Source organism: Candoia aspera, chromosome 4, assembly GCF_035149785.1.
Source record: "Candoia aspera isolate rCanAsp1 chromosome 4, rCanAsp1.hap2, whole genome shotgun sequence".
In the NCBI taxonomy this organism is placed as follows: domain Eukaryota; kingdom Metazoa; phylum Chordata; class Lepidosauria; order Squamata; family Boidae; genus Candoia; species Candoia aspera.
Window position 1 is genome coordinate 51506059 of NC_086156.1, and position 15296 is coordinate 51521354.

The 15296-nt window shown below is 37.7% G+C and overlaps 2 protein-coding genes across 2 annotated transcripts in view; both read left to right on the plus strand.

The window, feature by feature from the left end:
- GLB1 (galactosidase beta 1) overlaps nucleotides 1-15296 on the plus strand; it is a 53167-nt gene that overhangs the window by 6619 nt on the left and 31252 nt on the right. The window contains exons 2-6 of the mRNA XM_063304126.1: nucleotides 6654-6823; nucleotides 9424-9574; nucleotides 10795-10855; nucleotides 12462-12556; nucleotides 14745-14925. Of these exons, the coding sequence (XP_063160196.1) occupies nucleotides 6654-6823; nucleotides 9424-9574; nucleotides 10795-10855; nucleotides 12462-12556; nucleotides 14745-14925 (658 nt within the window). The remainder of the gene's footprint in view (nucleotides 1-6653; nucleotides 6824-9423; nucleotides 9575-10794; nucleotides 10856-12461; nucleotides 12557-14744; nucleotides 14926-15296) is intronic.
- Nucleotides 1189-3861, plus strand: TMPPE (transmembrane protein with metallophosphoesterase domain). The gene is given in 5 exon segments (XM_063301837.1): nucleotides 1189-1233; nucleotides 1563-1737; nucleotides 1740-1830; nucleotides 1832-1844; nucleotides 3619-3861. Coding segments are annotated over 5 exon segments (567 nt in total).

A 15296-nucleotide genomic window follows, 5' to 3' on the forward strand; every position in this document is an offset into this window, starting at 1 on the left:
GCTATTGTCATCCTCCATGAGCGGAGTGGCGATTTGGCCAGCAGCTTGCCCGCTCGCGCTGTAGTCTTGGCTTTTGGGCAATCAGTTGCTCGATGCCCTTCCTTTCTGCATTGGAGGCACTGACCCCTCGCATAGCACCGATCTCTCTCCTCTTCCCAGGCTCTATAGCCTGGCCGGGCAGCAGTCGCTGTACTTTGGGGTCCCCTCATGGTGGCTGGTTGTTTTTCAGGTTGTGTGGCTTGCATGAAGGTCTGCTGGGCGTGCTCAGCCTTGCCGGCCAGACAGATCCATTCATACAATGACTCTGAGTCGTCTCTACACAACGCCCACCGCAGGATGTCCCGGTTGAGCCCCTCTTTAAACTGTTCTATTAAGGTTGACTGCGACCAGTTGGGGATTTTCCCAGCTAAAGCCCTAAATTCCAGGGCATAATCAGCTACAGACAGTTGCCCCTGGGTAAGATCCTTCAACGCCTTTTTAGCTCTTGCCCTGGCTAGAGGATCCTCAAAATGCAGCTTTAACGCCCCCAAGAAGTCTTCAAAGTGCTGAAGCTCAGGGGAGTCAGCCTCACTTAATTGAACATACCAGTCAGCTGCTCGTCCCTTCAACTTGGTGGCAATGGCGGTTATTTTAGCCTCTTCAGAAGGGAAGCATGGTCCAAACTGCTTCATGTAACTTTTAGTGTTAGTGAGGAAGAAAGATAATCTGGTTGGATCCCCATCAAACTTGAAGGAAAAGTCTTTCACCCCCACTCCTGTTGGAGCTGAATCAGCTGCCACTTGAGTGGTTGTGGCCCCGGTTACCGCATTTCTCCCTCCACGGGGTAGGGGCACTGGTGGTTGAACTCTGTGGGGTGGGAATTCATCCTGGGGCTGTCTTCATCCCCGCTCCGCCGGCGGTCCAGGCGGGGGGATGGAGGATGATTGTGCGGAGCTGGAATCTCCTTTGCGCCTCGGCTGCCCCCCCCCCCGCTAGATACAAGGTTCTTAGCATGTACTCCATCGATTCTAATTTTGCCTCTACCACTCTTAGCCTTTCAGGGGTTTGAGATTCCTCCCCCCCCCCCCCGCGTGTTAGGCTGTCTCCCCATTGACACCTTGGTAAACTCTACGTCTGGGGTCAGTGGGAACCAATGCAAGTCTTTCACTGTCTCCCAGGCAATCAACTCTGCGGGCGATTTGTTGGGTGATGGCGGCTCTGGTTCTCTCCCATCGTCGGACTCCTCCACCACAGGTCTGGAACTCGGATCCTGCCTGAAACCCGAGGGTTCCGGGGTGAGGTTCAGTTCTTCGCTCTTACCCGTTGGCTCGGCCATCGTTAACTATTTTCCCTCACAAGAATTTTTCTTGGTAGGAGCTAACGGTATAACTTTTGTTTTGATTCTCAGCTTTATGTAATGATTGCCTATCCTAAAACACCATCAGACTCATGAACAGGTTCATAAAGGTATCTGATTTATTAAAGAATAGTATGCAGGATCACAAAGAAAGCTGAGAATGATAAAAGTGTGCCAAATGCAAACTAAAAACCCTCAGTGCAAATGAGATCCCTCCCCCCGTGAGGTGACGAGATTGAGATGGCTGCTGAATTTGCAGATAGTATTCTTTATTAATGCTTTGATGGTCATAGGATCCCGTCACGTATGGAAAATAGTGACTGTGTTCTACAGTTCACCAGCTGCCAACTCATTCTGCTTCATCTTATGGAAAATAATATTGTTAACAATTTTGGCACGCTCAAGTTTTTCACACCATTGTTTCTTGTAGCAGAAGATCCTTATTTCTTTTCTTTAGAAGCATTTACCTGTCTTGGAAGCTATATCATTCTTCTTATTTATTTTTTTTGTGCCCTTCCTCCAGGGCACAAATACATATGTGGTCAATAGAACTGTTAAGTTTATAGTTAGGGCTGTCCAACTGAGAACAAAATTTATAGAATGCATTGGGGTGGCATGTAAAGGTGATGAATTCATTTAAACTCACATTGTTTTTGTATTTTATTACTAGTTTTATTACATCTTGCATTTTTATCTTACAATTTTATCTCTATTTTACCCTACTGTATTTTATTGTATTTTATCTCACCATAGTATATTTTAGTTAATTTTACTGTATTTTAGCTGTTTTATGGTATTATATTTTATATCTTATAGCAGCTGATGCCCAACTTTCTGATATGGTCATTTGACTAATCAATAAAGTTATTCATTCATTATTTTTTCCCCTTCATTGTTGGTTTTCTGGAGCAGCTTTATCTTTGTGCTTATCATTATTTTTGTGATTAATTTCTTTTAAAGTTTTGGATTTTGCTTTCCATCCAAATATTAAGGAAGGTTGAGAGTATGTAATCATCTCCTGTTATTATTTTTGTGCTAAATTTGAAGATTTTAGCATTTACCTACACGTTGAATCTGCTGTTTTGAATCTTCAGCTTTCTGTTGCTACTTTCCCTGGGGAACTGCCTGTTATCATACTTTCACTTCTGTAAACACATTTCTGAATTTTTCTATTATCTCCCACTTTCGCTGGTTAAGTACCTAGGGGGCGCCATAATCCACTGTGTGAGACATGGAGGATTTCAATCAGACTTTTTCTGACTTCCATCGAAACTTTAAACCAATGCCTTTTGATTCCTGTCAAGTTTTTATGCAAGGCATTCATAAATGTATCATCTGGTTGGGGATGTTGTGGAAGAAATTGAAGAGCTTAACAACGATAGAAATGTTTCTTCTAATAGCAAGATTGGGGCTTCTGCTGAAATGCTAGGTAAGATCAGATAGTTGAGTTTACAAAATTTAAGGGGAGATCGAGTTGCAAGTCATAAGTGAAATTGATTTTTTGATGGAATTTTATGGAAAAGAGGGGTTATTATGTATGGGAGGTTTTCAGTCAAGAAGTCGGAGTTTTTAAGGGGGCAATTGGGCTGTCTGATTTCTTTATGAAAAAAGCTCTGTGTGTATTGTGGGCATATGTAAATGCTCTGGTTTACTTTCAAGTGGGGTACGGGTTTAAGAATATTTATCTGGATTGCTTTTAGGGCTTGTTTGATTTCATTCATCTTTAATGATTTGGATTAAGATTAATAAAGTATAATAAATCCTTGGTTTTAGGCTTAATGTGATTAAGGTTATTATAATTGTTTTATTATTAATTATAATGGCAGACAATTCATATGCTTTTTAGTTTGATCTTTATTATAGTAGGCAGAAATGTATAGAATAGTAGTAGGAAGGAAATAAATAAATGTTATCTTGCTGGGGGAAGTTGATTAGGAGGTGTGTGTGTGTGTGGGGGTATATGTGTGTGTTTGTGTATTCTTCTTTTAAAATAAGGGGAAGGATCAATTGTATTTACTGATTTTTATATTGTGCCAATGGAACGATTTATAGAAATAATGTGATTTTGGTTTAATATAGAGTAAGGGATTGATTATGGAAGATTGTTATATATCCTTGCTGTTAAAAGTTGTAAGTCACCTCTTTATGTAACGTCTAATTTTTTTTTCTCTTGTGTTTTCACACTTTTTTAGTTTTCTTTTTTTTTCTTTTTGAATTTTCTTTCTTTTTTGTAGTTTTTGTCTTTGTCTTAAATCTAATAAAATTCTTATGAAAAAACAAAATGGGCTCTTCAGGCTCGGTCGGATATAAGTTTAGTTTTGTCTGGGCACACGCATGGAGATCAGATATTTCCTCTGAATATTGGTGCTTATTTTATGAATCTATTGTTTGTTGGTTTGTATAAAATTGGACAGAACACTTTTGTGTATGTCAGCCCAGGGACAATGTTCTGTGGAATACCCATGAGACTGGGAAGTAGAGCAGAAATAACAGAGGTCATCCTTCATTCTCCTTTATCAGTATGACAACTTATTTCTCATAGTCTGCAGTGGATCATCTGGTCACACAGTTTTAATTGTTATACTTTCCTACTGATATTTCTGGAATGCTGCTGGACAAGTTATGAAAATCATAGTATTTTTAAAAGAAGAAAATATTTAACCAAATTCCTGTCTGTAACATGTTCAGAATTTCTGGAGATCTGTGATGAAATTTCATTTGTTTAATATGCTATTATTTGGTAATGCAAGTTTTAAACACTAACGCAAAACACTGATATTGCCAGGTTAGAGATACCTAGTTAGTGAAGCTTATTAGTAAGCTTCTTCAACTACGTATCTCTACCCTGGGAATCCTTTGTGATGATGTTGTGCTTATGAAATGTTCTATGTATTTTGTATCTTTTTTCTCAAATGTAAGGGCTCCCACAATGGGTCATATCAGTAAACTGTCTTCTAGATTACTTCAGTTTTTTTCTCAGGCAGTGGCCAACATGAGATTTGGTAGAAGCTCGGACATACTTTGTAATTTCTTGATCTTCTGGAACTTCTGGTTAGATCTACATGACAGAAATAATGTACAATTACATTCCATTTGTACAGTAAGAACCATGCTCATTAAAACCATAGTTAAAGTCTTAATTAGCAGATGTTTGAAATTCAAATTAGGGAATGAAAAATAGCTTTCTGCAGTTAAACAAAGTTGTTCACTCACATCATTCAGCTCATTTTATGAATAACAATCCCCATTGGTTTAAAAATAATGAATGTAACTAGCTATTGTTCACTTTAGCTTCTTTTTTGTTTCAACATTAAACCACTTATTTGGAAACATTGCTTCCCTTAATCTAGAAGTAAGATCTTTCAGCCGATTTCTTAAATATTTGGCAATAGTATTGTAAGAGGTGAAAGGGGAACAACACCAGGCAGGTGGAAGAGAACCTAGGAAAAGAAAGCCCTCAGGAGAGTGTACATGTCTCAAACTCATAGGAATAGGGAAGTGGTAGAAGCTAGCCATCTGCTGATGCTAAAATGCTTATGTGTCAAATAATAAGAGGAAGATTGTAAGCCAAGCCCTCGGAGGAGGGGGAGGACAGTTAGGGTATAAAAGAAAGTAGCCAAGTATTATTCGGGGTTCCTTCTCGCATGGAGGAACCCACCTTTGCAAACGCGTATTCAATAAAGCTTACTTCTCTGGACCAACGAACCTATGGTGTGATTTCTGTTTACCGCACCGACGACAGTATTGTGGGACTAGTGTTCTTTTCTTCTGTTTGCTTGATGTAAAAAAAATGAGTTTATGCTAAAGCAAGTATGACTAAGGTAGAAGCCTGAACAGTTTTACTTAGAATCAAGTCCTAATGAATTCAGTGGATCTAACTTTTGAATAAATCTGCAAACTATCAGACTCTTAGACAGTGTTAGTATATTTGATGTGTTTTATATTAAATCTAGTTTTCACTAGGAAATTATTTTGGGCTAGTTTAATTTTAATTAAGTCAACATTTTAAATTAAACCCTTTCCTAGTTCCTTTCTGTTAATGATAAGGGGAGTAGGGAGAATAAACATTCTTTGCATTTGTAATACAGAATTGTATCTTGTGATTGAGAATTAAGGATAAAACGTCTTTTTATGGCAATAGTCATGTGATTGCTAAATAAAATTTTGGGGATGAACCCAGAAATGCTTATACATGTTGATACTTCCAAATATTGCTTCACATATAACAATAAAAAACACTGTCATGTTTTTATTACCCTCTTTCTCTTGTACAGCCGTGGGAACCAATTTAAGTGTTTGTAAAAAATAAATGTAACATGCATTTTAAACAGATTTACTGTACATCATAGCTAGTTTTTATCTGTAGCTACATCTAGCCATTGTCTGGAAAAGTAGAAGAAATGTTATTAGCTACCTTACTGCTGCAACGGAGGCTATAGGCAACTGGACTTTCATGTATTTAGAGCCACTTCGTTGACTTTCAAGTATCTACAATGCTGAATGCATTTGTTTGCGCAGTTAGATTCCAAAGTTAGTGCAACCAGCTGGAATCCATTAATTCCATTCATTTTTGGGGGGTGGATAGGGGGCATAGCCTAAATCAGGGTTGTCAGAAGTAACTCCTAGCTGTAATAACTTTATTTTAAATATTCTAGGTATTTCACGTACAATTCATAGTAGCAAATTCTCTGGGCAATTGGAGTGGATTGGCAAGGATTTCTTCCTCTACCACCACTCATTCATTTTATTTCCATGTGAAGGAATGAGCTCAAATTTCAGAGCACTGGATTATTTGATTCTAATTATACATCCATGTGTCTCCGGTTGGTGGATATGTCGGCTCTAAAAAAAAAAAGGATTCTGCCAGCCCTAATGTCAACTCCATACTTAATAATATTTATGACAATCTTTCTGATAAATCAGATTGTATCTATATTGCATACTAAAGTAAGGGACTGAGATTGAGAAAAAAAGATTGTACCCCTTATGGCTGAGATGCAAATTGAACTTGCATGGGATACAGCTGGTGCCTGCCGTGGTAGGCTTCATGAACACTCAAACATCCTGGGCCTGAGTGGATTGTATTGAATATTATATAAAGGTCAAATTTGTCACAGTTTGTATTTGACAAGGGTGATTTTTGCTAAAATACTATAACACTGTTTTGTAATTGAGTCATAGACAGAGTGCAAATCAGTTGTGGGGTAGGGGTAGTGGATGTATACCTCTGTAAGCAAAGGTAATGTCTATAACTTGATAATGAAGCCCTCCATTGTTGGCAAGTTAAAGCTCTTGTCTAAATAATTTACTTTCATAGATTACATCCCAGAGGAGCTTTGAGATTGATTATGCTCGCAACTGCTTCCTCAAGGATGGGAAACCATTCCGCTACATCTCAGGCAGCATCCATTATTCTCGGATTCCCCGTTTCTACTGGAAGGACCGTCTCTTGAAGATGAAAATGGCAGGCCTTGATGCTATTCAAACGTAGGTAGTGCTGAAAACTCTCAGACCTCTGAAGATATGAGATCAACTGAGGTTTATTCTTGCAATCATTGAGTAATGTAGCATCATAAAATGATGATCAGAAATGGCAAAGAAATTGTTGTAGTTCAGTTAACAATTATTTTCTTCAATAAAGAATACTCTTAAGATACATTCTGTAGTCTACATAAGCCTTTCTTTAGTTTATTCAGGAACAAATGAGCATGCTTCTGGTAAGCCAAAAGCAGTAGAATAAGATAGGTATTTCAGAAACAGAAAATGGATTCATAGCAGCATCTCCTGCAGGTAAGAGGGGCAAATAATATGACTTTCAGATGTCATGCTACAACTAGCACTAATGTATACTTACATTATTTGCACAAAGATCTCATGACATATATGTCATTTTGACACTGTAGCTTTTTATAGATGCTTATGAATAGTAGGTTGCTTTACAAAAGGAGTTAGGGCTACATAGTGCTTTACATTTGTGCTCAGTTTTTATTTTGGTTCAAGATTTCACCAGACATTGCCTCCAACCACCCCCATCTTCCTCACCTTGAGAACTAAAATTTTGCTTTGCTAAAAATAAGGATTTCTCAGGATGCTGGCTTTTATGTCTGCTAGATTTTCTTGGGGACATCATGTGGTGGTCTCTCATGAAGGATACTCAGGCTGCAAGTTTTCTCAGGATGAGAGCTTGTGGTCTCTCATGAAGAATATACACGACACACAGTTTCTTGGGATGAGCGCCCCGATTCAAGCCGTAAGCTCTCTCTTATTATTCTCCCAGTTAAGCAAGTGCACTAAAACAGTAATTCACATAGCAGAAGGCTGATTGGTCTAAATAGCAATGCATACCTCATGTAACCCCCCTGATAGCCTCCTGGCACAGCTCAGGTTACAGCTCCTGTTGCCTTGTGAGGAAAGTTTTTGCTACAACCTTATCCACTATGGAAGTTCAAGGAAGGTTCAATGTAAATAAGCATCTCGCACAGCTGTCGTGGTTTGCCAACCAACAACATAGCATACAATGCTCTCTACAACATCATATGTCTATTTATCTGTGATTTATTTCAGCACAACAATATTTACATGTAGCCATCTTAACACCTCAAATCTAGTTTCAACCTCATGTGAAAATAACTGACAGTTTATTACTCTAATGCAGCCTTTCTCACCTGGGTTTCTGTGAGAGATTGTGATTGAAAAAAAAGAAAACATCATTTTTTAAAACTTTGTATGCCACACAATGCTGGTACTCACAGTGGTGGGAATTTACATACCACACCTCACCTGCTGGCCTACTGCTGTGCTATTGTTGCAAATGTTGTAAAACATGGATGTGTACTTTAGAAGTGAATTGTACAAGTCCTCATTTAGTGACTGCCTCATTTAGCGACCATTCACAGTTACAGTGGTGATGAAAAAGTAACTTTACGATCAATCCTCATATTTATGACTTTGCAGGTTTGTAAAGCAAAGCAAAGGAAAGCTTAAGATCATGAGCACAGTCATTTTCGCTTAGCTACTGCTTTGCTTAATGGCTGAGTTGCCAGTCCCCATTGTGGTCACTAAATGAGGACTACCTATATTATGAAGCTTTTGTATTTTTTATGGTTTCTATGCAGGGATACATTGAGACCTGAAAATTATTTCAAAGGTTCCTCCAGGGTGAAAAGGTTGAGAAAGGCTACTCTAATGCAGTGTGCCATGCCATCATATGTCTGAGAGATAGCCACTAGAGGGAGATAGATGCATATGATCTATCATGATAGAGTTTGTAAGAAAAAGCCAGTAGCATTATTGCTATACTGTGTGTGCAAAACAGATTTGACTCAGAAGTTCTCCTGGACTGATCTCATGATAGAGAATGAAAAAGTGTACAAAAGCTGTATTTGTGCTACAAAACTTTCCAAGTAATTAATTAATGATACATTGGTTGATTCCTAGCTTGATAAGATTTTACCCAGGGGGTCACAAATATAAGCATATGTCCATAGAACTTGAAATGAAACATACCCTGAAATGTTAGAAAATAGAAATGTTGTGACTATAATTCTTCTGTCAAACATTTCTTATTGTGTAATGAAATCTTGCTGCTTTGATTATTTTTTTCTTCCAGCTTTAGTTACATAAATCCTCTTGCTTGCAATTAAACTTTACTAAAATTTGAAGATAAAAAGATAAAAGCTAACAAGCTGGGTTCTAGATCTCCATTAGGCAGGGGAGCCAGCTGGGTGACTTTGGGCCACTCAATCTCAGGTCAAATCGGCTCTGTGATGAACCAACTGAAGAATGAAACCCCTTGTTGCATCATGCATTGATCGTATTGCTTGTGTGAACTAAGAGTGCAGTGCAAAACACATGGATCCTGCAACCAAGGAAAATGTTCCATTTGTGAAGGAAGTTCTCTGAAAAAAGCTTGATATATTTTCATAATTATTGCATGATAGTCCTTTCCATGTTTGTTCACACACAAAAAAAGAAGAACACAGGCACTAATTGCAATAATTTTAAATGTAATTCTATTACTGTTGGACTAGTGAGCTTTTTGTAAATTCCAGTTAAAAAGATGATAGTGATACATGTAGTATTTGCAGGTATGTTCCATGGAACTTTCATGAACCTGAGCCAGGAGTTTACAACTTCACTGATGACAGAGATCTGGAGTATTTCCTGAAACTTGCTGATGAGATTGGCTTGTTGGTCATATTGAGAGCGGGGCCTTATATATGTGCAGAATGGGACATGGTAAATGTTTTCTTGCTTATTTGAGTTGACTTTCAAGGTGAAGACTGAAAAATAATTTCCAAGTCACCAAAAAAAAAAAAAGTCCTGTTGGATGTAAGAAAGTTTTGAAATCATGTTAGGAAAATACCCTCATTAGGCTAAAACAGTAGTCACAAAATGTGTGATTTTCAGTTTTGTCTAATTAAGGTATTGAGCTTTAATAAGATATTTGGAATACAATCATATGCAGTTTATGAATTAGGCTTTACCTATAATCTCCTCCTCCATAGAATCAGAGCCACCTAGTATTATTGGTGGTCGGGTAGAAGTATGGAGTTAATTATTTCTTTCATAATCATAAAGTATAATGATATCTACCTTTTCTTTTCTTTAAGGAATAAATGGCAAATATTACTTCCTTGGGGCAAATTCCAGAGTTATATTAGAGGTTATTTTAATATCCACAGTTATATTAGAGGGCTAAAATTACTCCCAACCTGTGGTTCCAGTTGGGGTGGGAAGTATATCTTAGATCTGCATCTTTTTCATTTTCACAACAACCACATAGTGGTTAACTCAAACCATTTTATGCATGATTAATTTTCATATAATTTTCTATGCTTGGGATGAGGGAGAGACCCAAGAAACTTTGTTTTATATAGGATTGTTTAAGTTAATACATGTTTCCCAACCCTGCCATTGTACTCATGTCCTGCTGTGGGCTTCTCAGAGTCACCTGGTTGGCCACTGTGGGAACAGAATGCTGGATTACACAGAAACATTTAATCTGATCCACCTTGATTCTTTATATGTACAGTTGCTTAGAACAATTCAGTTTTCAAATAGCACGAGCAATGACATTGGCACCAGTAATATTGGTCAGACCCTAAGACATTGTCCTTGTCGTGGGTAGGCAGTTCTGCCATTGATAAGTTAGTTAGGTCCAGTTACTGCCCAAATTCCAAAATCTAGGAGTTCTTCCTTCTCTAAGACATGGATATGGAACTGTTCAGATATCCTTTGCATTCTGCATATGCTTTAGTTAGTTTTGCCAAAATTAAGAGAAACTTTGTATAATAACATTATTCTGCTAAACATCAGTTAGAGCACCATGCCTTATGCAGTCTTAGAATTGTTCTCTTGGCTAATTCTTGTAAAGGCCCTTCTTCCATTCCTGCTGATTTTCTAGAGTGGATATTCCCAGGAAGAATATATACACATTTATCATTCTTACTTTACAGGGTGGTCTACCTGCCTGGTTATTAGAAAAAGAATCAATTGTCCTTAGATCTTCTGATTTAGGTAAGAAGATAAAATGACTCAACAAAAATTGTATTATCGTATCTGTACATGTAATGTTTGGAAATGTGATGAAAATAAAATCAGGTTATATAAATATGTGCTTGTGATCCCACAAGTATGCGAACATTCAGATAAATATAATAGTATTTTTTATATTTGGAAATCTGCATGACAAGGAAAATAGAAGATGACTAAGCAGTGTGGACCAGCTTTTAATATATTGTGGAATATTTTAAAATATGAATATGTGGTATAATGGCTAAGAGTACTGGACTAGGGCTGAGGAGACCCAGATTCAAATCCTTTTTCAGCCATGGATCTCACTTGCTAGATATGGCAGTGGATTGTTATGAAGGTAAAGTGTATGAGAAATGGCAAAACATCCATGTAATGCCAACACTTTAAGAATAAAGATCAAGAAAAAAAGAGTTTTCAGAATGGAGGAAAAGTATGGGATGGAGAATCTTAAGGATCTCTGTTGGGATTGGTTCTATTGAATTGTGCATGACAGAGGCAAGCAGTTGCATTGCCTAATTTTTAGACAAGATGGGGACAATACAATAAGGCTGTAATTTCAGCCAATTAGCTAAATGGGCAAAGGAATGGAAGTTGCAGTGTAGCATCTGGGGCCTTCTGTTGGGACATAGAAATCTGTATTTTGCATGCTATTAGGGTGAAAACTGAATGGGACTGTTCGAAAAAGAATGTTCTATAGTTTTTGGGTGTAGTACAATTTATAATAAACAATATAAACAATGCTTTTCTCTATCTTTAAATGAAAAATAATACAGCCATTGCAGACTTGGTTAAGTGATCATCAGAGGAGGTCCTTCTGTATGTGCCAGAGACCATAGAATATCATCTTGGGTTGCTTGCAGCTAGACCTTCTCTGGAATACTCTTCCCCCCTGAAATTCCTGGAACACTTTCCCTGTCAGCACCTGATCATTCGAGCATTCACACAATCACAGTCAGGAGGCTGGGTTTCCTTTAACTGTTTTAATGAAGCGTAACGGTACAGAAGGCAAGCTGCGAATAAAGAATTCCCGCTCAAACCTAACTTAAAACTACATCCCCTTAGTTAGTGCCCTTTCCCATGAAACCATGTCACTCCCCCTCCCATCCAGATGGTATTCCTGGCATACCTCAACCCCGCATCCTTGATGTGCTCCATAGCCATAACAAACCACTTTACACTCCAACTTCACACACCCCTCCCATCTGGCAACATGGGAGAAGGAAATGATGGAAGATGCTCTGATAAGAGTTTCTGTGAAACTTTTGATTGGGGAATCTGACATTCCTTATAATCTTTTAGGCACTTTGGAAGACCTTTATATTCTGTCCTTCATCATATGAAGGGACAGAATATAAAGATGGGCGGTGATAAATTTGATTAATCAATCAATCAATAAGAAAGTTAAATAAGTGATTTTGCTTTCCTTTTTTCTCCTCCCCTCTTTTAATGATTATGTTATTTTGAATTATGAATGTATTACTTTTATTACGATATTTTATAATGTAAATTGCTTTGAGATGTATATGTATGGACAGCTGTATTGAAACATATTATATAAATAAATGTTCTGACTCTTACATTTTTTCAGACTACTTAGCAGCTGTAGGAAGATGGATGGGGGTCTTGCTACCAAGGATGAGATTTCACCTTTATCAGAATGGGGGCCCAATTATTATGGTGCAGGTAGAATTATGTTGAATAATGATAAGTTCTACAACTTTCAAGCTCAAAAATGTTGTTTTTTTAAAGAAAGATCCCGAATGAGATCAGTGTAATTATTTGAAATTGTAATTCCTAAAGCAGTCTTTAGAGTTTTTGGATTTCAACCCCTATAAACTGCAGTCAGGTTGGACAGACCCATCTGATAGGCATCAAGTTAGTGAATGCTGCACTAAACATTTTATCATTGTAACTGCAATTGATGTCATACTCACTTTGGGATACAATTTTAATGCTGATGTGGTTATTTAGAAACCATGTAGATGTATGAAATGAGTCTTGTCTGAGCAGCTAGTTTCATGCAAAGTATCCTAGCAATTCTAAACCTTAATTTGTTTTGCTTGATAATTTCTCTGTATTAATCATATTAGATATCTTTCTTTTTCAGGAGATGCAATATGTCAGAACCCACAATCAAAGAGTTGTTAGACCTGTTGATTGTGTTCCTTGCCATTGAAGCAACAAATCTCAAGCTCCGGGTGGGGGAGGGGGAAAGTTGTTGAGAGTGAGAAGAAATCCAAGGTCGTACCAGCCAGCCAAGAGTGGAATGCTGGACTGTTAAGGGAAAGGGGGGGGGGAGTGTGGAGGAGGTTTTGATGTGCCTATGTGTTTTCTATCAGGTAGCTGTGTGAGAACTTTTTTAGTCATGGCTTTTTGCTTAACATCTGTACACATCATCAATAAATCTGAAATCTGCATTTCATCTGGATGCATGAGTCAGAATTTTATTGAGTCAACTGTGTCAGAACTTTACACTCACCATCTTCAGCTGAACTTGGGTATACATACCAGGCAATAAGTACCATTAAGGATAAATGGGACATACTTTTGAGTAGATGTGCTCATCAGAACTCAAATGCTAAGCAAAAATGAAGAGCATGCCATTTAATATAAATTATATAAATAAAAAAGATTTTACTATGAAACAGTTACTTTTTCACTGTTTCATCGGCCACCTATCTGATTGTGTTTTTCATTAATCATTTGGTTATTGTCAAATAACAACATAAAAGACTTGAGCCTGAGCTTCTGAAATATGGCAGGATTTGTTCTTTCAGAAGAGGCAGCTATGCCTGAAAATCACTTCCAAATCTATTAGAAATGAAAATAATATTGGCAGTTCTATTTAAGGGACAAAATTCATGTTTTGTCTTTAATTTAGCATGTATCACCTCTCTTAAGAAGCTAAAATTTCTACAGCAGGCTAAAAACTGATTAAATAAATATAATCTGACATCCTTCCCCACCCCAAATAATTGTCATTTGGTGTTTTGCAGTTATAATTAATGGAGAACTGGGCATGGGTGGGTGGGTGTTGGAGTTTCAAATCACATTAAGATTTAATTTTGCACTTCAGATTTGAGGTCTGAATTGGTCAAGTCTCTTTTGCTGAGGACTTTTCCCCACTCTTTTCACTTAAATGAGGAAAAAACATGTCCATGCAGGTGGTATAATTAAAACAGCCTCTTTTTGAGTATTACAGGAACCAGTTTGGTCTAGTGGTTAAGGCAACGGGCTAGCAACCGGGAGACCGGGAGTTCTAGTCCCACCTTAGGCATGAAAGCTGGCTGGGGGACCTTGGGCCAGTCACTCTCTCTTAGCCCAGCTCACCTCACAGGGTTGTTGTTGTGGGGAAAATAGGAGGAGGAAAGAGTATTAGGTATGTTTGCCACCTTGAGTTATTTATAAAAATAATAAAGGCTGGCTGGCTGGCTGGCTGGCTGGCTGGCTGGATAGATAGATGGATAGATGGATAGATGGATAGATAGATAGATTGATTTTGTCCTAACAACAGATTTCATGTAAACTTCACAGTTGCCCAGATAATTTCTGTGACTCCTTATGACTATGCATTGTGCATCCAAGCAGTAATCCAAGTTGGTATAGCCACATTCCAGGTAGCAGCATAAAAAGCCTGATGGGATGGGCTTTTTGTAATATTCTTATAAAATTAGCAAATATGGTTGTATGTGGTGTTGGTAAGGTTATAAGTTATACGTTAGTATTATCTGGGATTTTTTGTCCTCTCTTTAATGTTGCTGCTTTTTTGGTCAGAGTATATATTTTTTCATTTCATTTGATGTTTCATGTTGCTTTATGGGCCCATCTTTTTTCTGCTGAACTTTTTGTATATGTGGGTGTGTTTTTTTAGGTTGAAAATGAATATGGAAGTTACTTTACATGTGATTTTCATTACCTCCGTTATCTGAAGAATCTTTTTCGTCAGTACCTTGGGAATGAAGTAGTCCTATTTACAACAGATGGTGCAACCAAGATCTTTTTGCGCTGTGGAGCTCTTCAAGGCCTTTATTCAACCGTGGATTTTGGACCAGGTGAGTGGCAGATGAGATTGCATTTTATCTTGAAAATAGTCAGTTAGTAGCACATGAAGCTGCCTTAAACTGATTCAGGCTTTTGTTCAACCTAGTATTATTTGCTAGGTTGACTGGTGGCTACTTGCTAGGTTGTTAGACTTTTCCCAGCTAAGAATCTGGAAGTTAAATTTTGGGACTTTTGTATGCCAAGTGTGTGCTTTGTATTGAGTTCTCTAGCTTTTCCTAGCATAAAGTCTTTAAAGTATAAGCCCCTAATCTAGGGTTTGTATAGAATTAAGTAACTCCTTACAAAAAGCCTAATTTCCCATCTCCTGAAGTCAGATGGTGAACTCATATTAAGGTTTGGTAAATTTTCTAGAAGCATATTG